The sequence below is a fragment of the Theropithecus gelada genome, chromosome 7b (assembly GCF_003255815.1).
Source record: "Theropithecus gelada isolate Dixy chromosome 7b, Tgel_1.0, whole genome shotgun sequence".
In the NCBI taxonomy this organism is placed as follows: Eukaryota; Metazoa; Chordata; class Mammalia; order Primates; family Cercopithecidae; genus Theropithecus; species Theropithecus gelada.
In genome coordinates this window covers 46,666,003-46,677,213 of record NC_037675.1, presented here as the reverse complement: position 1 = coordinate 46,677,213, position 11,211 = coordinate 46,666,003, and the positions used below count along the sequence as shown (strand labels likewise).

The following is an 11,211-nucleotide window of genomic DNA, read 5'->3' as shown; positions in this document are numbered from 1 at the left end:
GTGCAGTGGCCGGATCTCAGCTCACTGCAAGCTCCGCCTCCCGGGTTCACGCCATTCTCCGGCCTCAGCCTCCCGAGTAGCTGGGACTACAGGCGCCCGCCACCTCGCCCGGCTATTTTTTGTATTTCTTAGTAGAGACGGGGTTTCACCGTGTTAGCCAGGATGGTCTCGATCTCCTGACCTCGTGATCCGCCCATCTCGGCCTCCCAAAGTGCTGGGATTACAGGCTTGAGCCACCGCGCCCGGCCTCTATTTTTTTTTTCTTGAACTCTCTTTAACCTCCCCAGTTCTTCACCAAAACAACCGGTATCAAAGTCACTAGTGGCCTCCACATTGCTACATTCAGTATACACTTAACAGAGTTAATCATACTTACCTTTTTGAAATACTTAGTTTCTCTAATACCATATTCCAATTTCTGTGCTGCCTCACTGCCTGCTCCTTCTTAATTTCTTTGTGTATTTCTCCATTTTTTTCTAATAATGGGGTAGCTTGGGGCTCTTAATACACTCTGTGGTATGCTGATTCCTTTTAGTCTTTAAATATAATTTATATGATGATAAATGCGAATTTTATATCTCAAAGCAGGACCTCTCCCGTTAGTACCCAATTCGTTTTTGACATCTCCACTAGGATGTCTGTAGGCATTTCAAACTTAATATATCTAAAACCTGATCTTTTCCCTTAAACTTTCTAAACCTATAGTATTCCCCATCTTTCCATGTATCAGTAGCCAGAATTCTTGGAGGCATCCTTAAATTCTCCATTTCTCTCATACCCACATCAGTGTGTGGGTCAGTACATCCTATTAATATATCTCCAAAATATATCCCAAACTGAGACCTCTGCAGCATCACTATAGTCCAGACTTTCCTCATAATTTGTCTGGATCATTACAGTGGCCTCCTAACTGGTCTCATTCTTTCTCTCCTCAATCTTCCACAGGCTTGTCTCAAAACAGCAGTTTGCTTTAGCAGTCCTGTTAAATAAATTAGATCCTGTAGCCACTCTGCTTGGAATCTTTCCATAGCTTCTCATCTTGTCCAAAGTAAATGGCCAGTTCTATAAAATGACTCTAAGGCCTTATATTATAATCTCTCATGCTTCTTACTGCCTCTGTTGCCCATGTGAGTGGCCTCCCAAGTTCTAACCCCTCCTCATGCCACTTCAGTTGTTTCAAACAGGCCAGGTATACTCTTGCCTTGCACTTTATGTTTTGTTTCCAGTATTCTAACCCCATATTACTACATAGCTCAATCAGTTTGTTCAAATGATGCTATTTCATTGAAGACTTCCCTGATTATCCTTTTTTAAATTGCTGTTCACCCCTCTACTCCCCCATGAACATATCAATACACCTATCCGCCCATCCCTGCATAACCATCTAACAAACAATATATTGTACTTATTGGTTAGCTTTTTTTTCCACATTAGAAGGCAAGTTCCATGAGGATAGGAGTTTTTGTCTGCTTTGTTTACTGCTGAATTCTGAATATCTATAATAGTACCTGGTGCATATTAAGCAATAAGTGCATATTTCTTGAATGATTTAATGAATTAATTATATCTCTTTAAAATTCTAGGCTTTTAAATACTTTTGTTGTTGTTGTTTATCCTTAAATAGGGTATCCAAATTATCTCATAAGGAAATTTATGTTTGGGTTTCCAGAAAATTGGAAAGAGCACATTAATAATTTTCTGGAACAGTTAAGGTAAAATGTTGTTTTATGTTTTTAGAAGTCAACTTTATTGAGATACCTTTACAGTTTATTATGTGTGTGCATAATTTACATTTAATTATGTGTGTGCCACCATGTCCAGCTAATTTTTGTATTTTTAATAGAGATAGGGTTTCGCCATGTTGGCCAGGCTGGTCTCGAACTCCTGCCTGGCTGCAAGCGATCCACCTGTCTCAGCCTCCCAAAGTGTTGTGATTACAGGCATGAGCCACTGTGCCTGGCCTGAGGTACAGTTTACATTTAATTAAATTCACTTGTTTAGATATTTGTTTGTTTGAAATACCTTTTTTTTTTTTAAATTTTTATCTGAGATGGAGTCTCACTCTGTCACCCAGGCTGGAGTGCAGTGGCAGGATCTCGACTCACTGCAAGCTCCGCCTCCCGGGTCCCATGCCATTCTCCTGCCTCAGCCTCCCGAGTAGCTGGGACTACAGGCGCCCGCCACCACGCCCGGCTAATTTTTTTTGTATTTTCAGTAGAGACAAGGTTTCACCATGTTAGCCAGGACGGTCTCGATCTCCTGACCTCGTGATCCACCTGCCTTGGCCTCCCAAAGTGCTGGGATTACAGGCCTGAGCCACTGCACCCAGCAGAAATGCTAGCTTTGAAGTTTGCTTTGGTCTGTGAAGCATTTCAGAAGCAATAACATTTTACTAGAACTTCTGTCGAATTTAGTAAATCTCAAAGGAAAATAAAACTTTTGACATGTCAAAGAGTAATTCTTAATCATTTACCCTTCAAAAGGCATGCAGTTATTAAATACTAATGTGCAGTTCTTCCTTCTTTTTTTCATTCATTTTCTCAGTAGTTATGGAGTGTCTGCTACTTTACAGACACTCTAGTTGATGCTGGTGAAACAAGAATTTGATTTATTCTTGCCCTTGTGGAACTCATAAGGGATACAGACTTTAAACTTAATCACAGCACAAATATAATAATTGATAACGGGGGCTGGCATTTTTTTTCTGTAAAGAGCATATTCTGTAAAGATAATATTCTTGCGGGCATATTGCCTCTATTGCAGCTATTCAGCTCTGCCATTGTAGCAGAAGAGCAACCATAGATAGTATATACATGAATTAGCATGGCAGTGTTTTAATAAACTTCATTTACAAAAACAGGCAACTGGCAGTTGTCCTATAGTATCAGGTTAAGTAGGAATTTTAAGAGCATCTAGTGGGAAGCAGTTTGCAGATCATATTTGAGTCCTTTGACTTAAGCTGTTACACCTCAGTTCTTTGTGAAGGAAGGGAGTGGAAGCCATGAAGGATTAATAATGTAAGATTAAAGATACCCTGCCTGGGTGGAAAGAGCTTTATGGGAGGGGTTTTTATTTGTTTATGAAGATTTTGTTTTGTTTTTTTGAGAATCAGTGTTAAGGAAAAATAATATAATTGTTTTTAGGGCTGGTGAAAAGAACAGGGAGAAGACGAAACGAAAACAGAAAATTGGAAGATCTGTTCGTGACATAAGAAAATCAATGAAAAATGATGCACAAGAAAACCAAACAGATACCGTTCAAAGAGCCACCACCACTTATGATTTTGATTGTGATCAATTGGGTATGTTTTGTCTTTACTTCTCTGTTGGTACAGTGGTAAGTTCTTACATGGTCTAAATTGTTTATGGTTTATAATGTGTATAGTATTGTGTTCTTTGACTTATACTGCCCCCACATTCCTGCTTCTTCACTACTAAATGAGAAGTAACTATAATACAAATTAATCATGGTCAGTATTCAGCTTGCGTCATCAAATTTCACCTTTGGCTGGGCCCAGTAACTTATGCCTGTAATCCCAGCATTTTGAGAGACTGAAGTGCAAGGATCGCTTGAGCTCAGGAGTTCGAGATCACCCTGGATAACATGACAAGACCCTGTCTCTACTAAAAGTCAAAAAAATTAGCCTCCCATGGTAGCACATACCTGTGTTCCTATCTTCTTGAGAGGCTAAAGTGGGAGGATCGCTTGAGCTCAGATGGTTGAGGCTGCAATGAACCGTGTTTGTGCTACTAGACTCCAGTTTGGGCATCGGAGTGAGACACTGTCTCAAAAAATAATAATAATAATATTAATAACCTTTTTATTAATCAGAATATCAAAGAACACTGGTAAACATATTAATGAAAGATGATTGTTCTTTTAATTTCCTTGACCCAAAGTATTTAAGCTGCCAACCTACTGCAAACCTATTGTAAAGACATATTTTATTTTTGTACTAAATTTCATTGCTCCAAATAGGCAAAATCTGTTTCCTTTCATGGAGGAAATGGAATTGAAGAAAATGGTTTTCTTGAATGACCATTGCCATAAGGATAGATTGCAGAACTGTTGTTTTTTTTTTTTCTCTTTTTTAATAAGGAGACCAACTTGCCAGAGCAGAACTGTTTTGTATCAGCTCTGCCATCACTATAATCTGCTTCACCTGTGTAAAAATGTATGAACATTAACTTACAGCTCTTTCTAAACAATATAGATGAGTAAAAGTTACTAAAATATGTTGTAAACATTTCTGCTGATTTTGCCTTAACCTTGTAACTAAGAGCTTTACAGAACTTCCAAAACTTGAAAAAGAGTTCAAGAATCCTGCCAAAAACATAGCACCATACTGGATATAAATTTACCTGTATCCTATTCTAACCACTCCTCAACCCCCATTTGAACTTCCACCCTGAAACTTTGCTTATCCTTTCTAATGCAGAGAAAAGAATAAATTAAATATGCAGATGGCTGCTTCCCCAGAGCTAGCAAAAAGTCACTTACCATTGCCCTAGTTCCTTCTGAACCCTTCCTCTTTTTATCAAAAGTCATCCTATTTTCCCTAAATTAGGCATATTGCTTGAGCATCTTGAGTATGCTGGAACCTTGGGGCTTCAGCACCTGCTCTCTACTTTTTTACTCCTAAAACAAGAGAATCTTTAACAGTATATCTCACTTTTAATCATTTATTAGTCTTTAGTCTTGGTTCTTACCTCTTCCTGTACCCCATTTCACTTAGAGCCAGCACTTATTAGGGATTTGATCTTAATTGCGAATATTATCAGTGAAGTGTTTAAGAAAGCTAGTGGCAAGAGAAATGAATAAAAATTTGAAAGACTAAAGTTTGATAACTATTTTACATACCAGCTTATCAGCTGTGTCTGTAGGAAAATCACTCAGCCTTTTTTTTTTTTTTTTTTTTTTGGAGATAGTGTGTTGCTCTGTCTCCCAGGCTGAAATACAGTGGTGCAATCATGGCTCACTGCAGCCTTGACCTCTTTGGTTCAAGTGATCCTCCCACCTCAGCCTCCAGAGTAGCTGGGACTCCCGGCATATAGTACTGCACCTGGTTTGTTTTTTATTTCTTGTAGAGATGGGGTCCTACTATGTTGCCCAGGCTGGTCTCCTACTCCTGGCCTCAAGCAGTCCTCCCACCTTGGCCTCCCGAAGTGCTGAGATTATAGACATGAACATAGCACCTGGTGTCAACATTTTTAAAGTGCTTTCCATGAACCTTGGTCTGTTAAGTTTTAGGAACTTAGAGATGAATAAGGCATGATTCCCGCCCCTCCTACCCCCACGGATCTTAGTTTAGGGGCAAATATTAATGTATTCTGTTAGGATTATATCATTTTTCTAGTGTGATTCATTAAATCTTTGTTTAATGAAACTGTTAGACACTATCTTCATATCACATAAGTTATTTTGAGTGGTGGTTGGTTGGGGCTGTTATTAATTTTATTATCATTGCACTTTGCATGAAAAAAACAAAACCACAACTAACATTATATAGCTAAGATTATGTAAAGGTACCAACCTGAATTAATTTAAGATAATGTAATTTTATGTATGTGTTTTAATGATTTGCCTAAAAAGTACTTGTATATCATATTATTGCTCTTAAAGCACTCTATCTCTGTTATTACACTTACCAGAGTATATGATAAATGACCTATCATAATAGAAGCCTCCTTCATTATATGGTAATATTTTCAAGAGCAAAGACTAGTCAGTACACTTTTAAAGTATAGCTTCTAGAAGAATAACAAAAATGTTTTTATACTTTTTATGAATCTGTTTTAACTTACCTAGAATTCCAGCTTAGTAACTGTTTGTTGAGCGTATATTATATACTGTATAATTTAGTTTTGCTCAAAATTTTAATTACAGAAATTTAGTTATACATTGGAGTACACAAACTAGTTGAAACATTAACTTACATTAACTATATACATGAAGAAATAGAAGAGGAACAGTTATTAGCTTTCTATTTATTTGATGTGCAGTTAGGATGAACAGGAATTTTTATTTACAAAATGGATTAACCTTACTATTTTGTCTTTAGATGTGACTAGGAAGATCCAAAACAGATGGTCATGAATAATATGGCTGTCTAGGCTTTTTAAATTTTTTTTGAAGGAAAAAAAGTGATTTGAACAAAATATAGCCCTATACAGAGTGATTCTGTCCAAATAAAATTGCTTTATATCCTAGTCAAATTATAACAAATATTTATGACAGAGGGATTAGACAGATTATCATTATTATTTCTGAGACAGGGTGTTGCTCTGTCACCCAGGCTGGAGTACAGTGGCACAATCACGGCTCACTGCAGCTTCGACCTCTCTGGCCCAAGCGATCCTCCCACCTCAGGCTCCCAAGTATCTGGGACCATAGGCATGCCCCAACCTTTTATTTTTTGTAGAATCAGTATATCACTATTTTGCCTAGGCTAGTCTTGAACTCCTGGGCTCAAGCAGTCCTCCTCCCTTGGCCTCCCAGAGTGCTGGGATTACAGGCGTGAGCCACCACACCTAGCCTCAAAGTTAATTCTTCATGTAGAAAAGCAGCTTCCCTTTTATGTAACCATTTATTGAAATCTCCATCTTTGTACTTATAGAACTGAAGAGTAATAAGCACAGTGAGTCGCCAGGAGCTACAGAATTAAACATGTGCCACAGTAATTGCCAAAATAAACCAACATTAAGGTTTCCAGATGACCAAATAAATAATACTATTCAAAATGGAGGAGGAGATGACTTATCTAATCAGGTAAGGCTTTATTGTACACTGTATAGTACAAGCTGATATTTAGAGGGGTGATTTACTACTGAAAAGGTTTGCGACCATATCAGGGACATGAATTCTGTTTTTTTTTTTTTTCTTTTGAGATGGAGTCTCCTTCTGTTGCCCAGGCTGGAGTGCAGTGGCGTGATCTTGGCTTATCGCACCCTCCGCCTCCTGGGTTCAAGTGATTCTCCTGCCTCAACCTCCACCTCCTGGGTTCGAGTGATTCTCCTGCCTCAGCTTCCCGAGTAGCTGGGACTACAGGCGTGCGCCACCACGCCTGGGTAATTTTTGTATTTTTAGTAGAAACGGGATTTTACTATATTGGCCAGGGTGGTCTCAAACTCCTGACCTTGTGGACCCACCTCAGCCTCCCAAAGTGCTGGGATTATAGGCGTGAGCCACCACACCTGGCCATGAGTTCTGTTTTTCAAGTATCAGCTTTTCATTAACTTGGGGACTGAATGTCTTGATATTTATTTTCCTTGTCTCTCAATGAAAAAATGCAGGCAACAATAAAAGTTTTAGCTTTTAGAGTAAAGCTTAAATAAAGCATATTTTTAAAAGCACTTGAAAAACCACAAAGTGTTAAATTAATATAGAAAATATGTAAGATAATGGATACCCAGATGTTGCTTGTAGCACTCAGGGTCTGGCAAGTGGATTTCTGACTGTGTCCACTAATGAAATTTGTGGAACTGTAAGTACCTAGAAATTTGTATGCTTGATGCATACTATGAAAATGCTTCAGATCATGTTTAGGTAGCAGTTTTAAAATAAAACCTAGGTATCTTTTTGTTTTGAAGGAATTAATTGGAAAAAAAGAATATAAAATGTCTTCAAAGAAACTAAAAATTGGTGAAAGAACAAATGAAAGGATAATAAAAAGTCAGAAGCAAGGTAATATATCTTTAATGGTTTTTTTAATGATAAGCAGAAAGCTACTATTTGAAATGTTTTTAATGTGATAAAAGTGATCTTGTAAATTTCCTCATGTAAAATGGCAAATTATATAATGGTTTTAAATGTTTGGTTTTGTTATTTTTACATAAGATGATTTTCATAATAAAATAGCCCTTTTAAAAACCATCTATACTTACAGGTTTGCCTTCTTTAATCTGGGTACTAAAATATTTGTTTAGATCACAAAATTATATATCATTTAAAATACGCTTACAGGAATGTGTAAAGAGTGAATCCTTTTATGAATTTACTACAATAATTTAGTTTTAAGTGTGGATTTTCAGAGTGATTTAATTGGAATCTTGCATGCTATAATTTACAGCCTTTCCTCTAAACATTAGCAAGTTTACAGTTTCATGTTGAGCTAAATCCATTCGTTTTATAGCATTTTTTCTGTTTTATTTCCTCTTATAAGTGAAAAGAAGTGAAAGTGAAGAACATTTATTTGTTTGAAGAAGATAGGAAAGCAGTGCTGCTTTATACTTCCGAGTTCATACTCGGTTAAAGTATCCAAGATAGCTGGATCTTTATTAAATAATTTATTAAAATTAACAAATACTCTGGAAATATTGTTCAAAATTAGAATGTTGAAAATTTTCAAATTCCCAATTGAACATTTGAATTGGATTTATATGAGAAGTTAGAAGAAAATACTTTTCTCAGAATTTGAAGATATATGATGCCAGTGGAAAATCTTGCAGACACTTTCTAAATTATTTTTATTAGTACCTTTTTCCATGGATTGTAATTTAGAGGCTTCTTTTCTCCCCAGCATTCAGTATTATCTATCAGTCTCATTTTGTCAGTCATCTTGTAAACAATAATATATGGAGGTTGTTGTAGTATGTTTCTATGACAGTGGGATGATTTGCAGTTTATATGTATTTCTAATTACAGTTGGATAGTTTCAGTTAATTTGACTTCTCATTGCTTAGGTTTTGAATTGATGAATTGTTCTCATTTTAATTTGCTTTCTTTAATGACAAGGTATAATATAAGATTCTCAGGTTGTTCTGTTTTGCTTGTTTTGTACTTCATGGTGTTTGGGGGGATTCATTTTGAGTGTGTTTCTATGACCACCATTGGCGATAAAAGTGGAACCATGCAGAGGAAGTTCCATGTCCTCCTAACTAGCAGAGCCCATATAATGTATACTTACTTAGTAAGGTTTCAGTGACTACTGGTTTTCTTATATCTTCTGAATATTTTACCTCCAGGGCTTTGATTTAACAAGTATTTACTTATTGCCTACTGTATATGTGAAAAGCTCTGTACTAACTCCGGCAAAAAAAAAAAAAAAAAAAAATCAAACCATACAGATAAAGTTCTAACCATTAATTATTTTTTCCAGTCTGATTGAAAGACAAGTGTGCAGTTATAATATATGTCTCATTGTCAAACATGGCATTATTTTAAAGTATTCTGGAAACTTGAAGAAGAGCTTTCATTCAGTATAGGGAATGTGTACAAGTTTGTACACTAGGTGGGTTAGAGAATAAAATTGAAGCAGGTAGTGATTTTGTTTATAGATGAATGAAGAACATTTTCAAAGCAGAGTGGACATTAATGAAAGTAGAGAACCAAGAAAATCTGAGGAATTGCGATTTTTGTGGTTCTGAACATAGAATATAGTGGAGATTTTGACAACAGTGAGAGATTGGAACTATGTGGAAGGCCAGGCAAAGGAGCTTATTTATATGTCTACTAAAAGACTGTGAGAAGTCACTGTCAGGTTTGTATAAACAATAGTATATGTTTACAGTTGAAGGGGCAGTGGTCTGAATAGACCTGGGCTTCAGAAAGATCAAAATGACAGGAGGTTATACCGTGTAGCTTGTGTATAAAAATAGTGTCTTTTCTCTGTGAAAGTATATTTTCTGTGCTTATATTTGTTTATAACTAATTTGAGATTTTGGTCTTTGGTTTTGTCTTATGAAATTAAAGAGACAACTGAAGAATTGGATGTATCCATTGATATTCTAACCTCAAGGGAACAATTTTTCTCAGATGAAGAAAGAAAATACATGGCCATCAATCAGAAGAAAGCTTATATTTTAGTAACACCACTTAAATCTAGAAAAGTGATAGAGCAAAGATGCATGAGGTATAATCTGTCCTCTGGCACCATTAAAGCAGTAACAGATTTTGTAATACCAGAGTGTCAAAAAGAAAGTCCCATCAGCAAGTCCACGGAGACTTTAGAAAATACATTTGAAGGTCATAAAAGTGAAAACAAGGAAGATTGCAATGAACGTGACTTACTTACTGTCAACCAGAAAATAAAAATATGTAACCTTGAAAAGGAACAAATGCTCACCTCTGACATTAAGAAAAATACCAGACTATTACCAAAATTGAAGAAAATAGAAAGTCAGGTAGCTATGTCATTTTATAAGCATCAGTCCTCACCAGATTTGTCAAGTGAAGAAAGTGAAACAGAAAAGGCAATTAAAAGGAAAGCTGAAGTTAAGAAAACCAAAGCAGGAAACACCAAAGAAGCAGTGGTTCACCTGAGAAAGAGCACAAGAAACACAAGTAATATTCCAGTGATTTTGGAACCTGAAACTGAAGAAAGTGAATATGAATTTTATATCAAACAAAAGAAAGCTAGACCTTCCGTCAAAGAAACTCTTCAGAAGTCTGGTGTTAGGAAAGAGTTTCCAATTACTGAGGCAGTAGGATCTGATAAGACAAATAGGCATTCCTTAGAATGTTTACCTGGTTTAATTCAGGATAAGGAATGGAATGAGAAGGAGTTACAGAAACTTCATTGGTAAGTAGTTAGATTTCATTCTGAAATATCTACAGAGCAGCCACAAGACAGTTAAAGACATAAAAACAGCAATAAGGGGTTAACATGGAAGATGTCATCAAAAGAATTGGGAGAAATTACAATTTGTACAGGGAATGGAGACAGAATACAGAAAACTTCTAGTGGTATTTTGTGGTCATCTCTAATATGAGGAAATTATGAGGAAAGCCTAAGTATGAGGAAAGTAAAAGTGACCTTCTTTCATTCCCATATAATATTTCAAGATAGCCAAATGGTACTCTCTCACGTAACTTCATGTTTTAAGAAATTTGTTGTTTTGTTTTGTTTTGAGTCTTGCTCTGTCGCCTAGTCTGGAGTGCAGTGGCGCAATCTCGGTTACTGCAACCTCTTCCTCCCGGGTTCAAGCGATTCTCCTGCCTCAGCCTTCTGAGTAGCTGGGACTACAGGCACACGCCGCCATGCCTGGCTAATTTTTACATTTTTAGTAGAGACAAGGTTTCACCATGTTGGTCAGGCTGGTCTTGAACTCCTGACTTAATGATCCATCCACCTTGGCTTCCCAAAGTGCTGGGATTATAGGCATAAGCCACCGGACCCGGCCTAACAAATGTTTTGTAATTAACTTTACTGTTATAAAACCTTAAAGCTGAATTCAAATTTGTAGGTTACTTCATGTAGTCTTTTTCCTTTAT

At 36.6% G+C, this 11,211-nt stretch overlaps 1 protein-coding gene across 1 annotated transcript in view; it reads left to right on the top strand.

Annotated features, from left to right (window-relative positions):
- Positions 1 to 11,211, top strand: part of MIS18BP1 (MIS18 binding protein 1) — a 55,695-nt gene that overhangs the window by 22,480 nt on the left and 22,004 nt on the right. Inside the window, exons 7-11 of the mRNA XM_025392506.1 lie at positions 1,625 to 1,712; positions 3,144 to 3,301; positions 6,617 to 6,768; positions 7,590 to 7,683; positions 9,691 to 10,519. Coding sequence (XP_025248291.1) covers positions 1,625 to 1,712; positions 3,144 to 3,301; positions 6,617 to 6,768; positions 7,590 to 7,683; positions 9,691 to 10,519 — 1,321 coding nt within the window. The remainder of the gene's footprint in view (positions 1 to 1,624; positions 1,713 to 3,143; positions 3,302 to 6,616; positions 6,769 to 7,589; positions 7,684 to 9,690; positions 10,520 to 11,211) is intronic.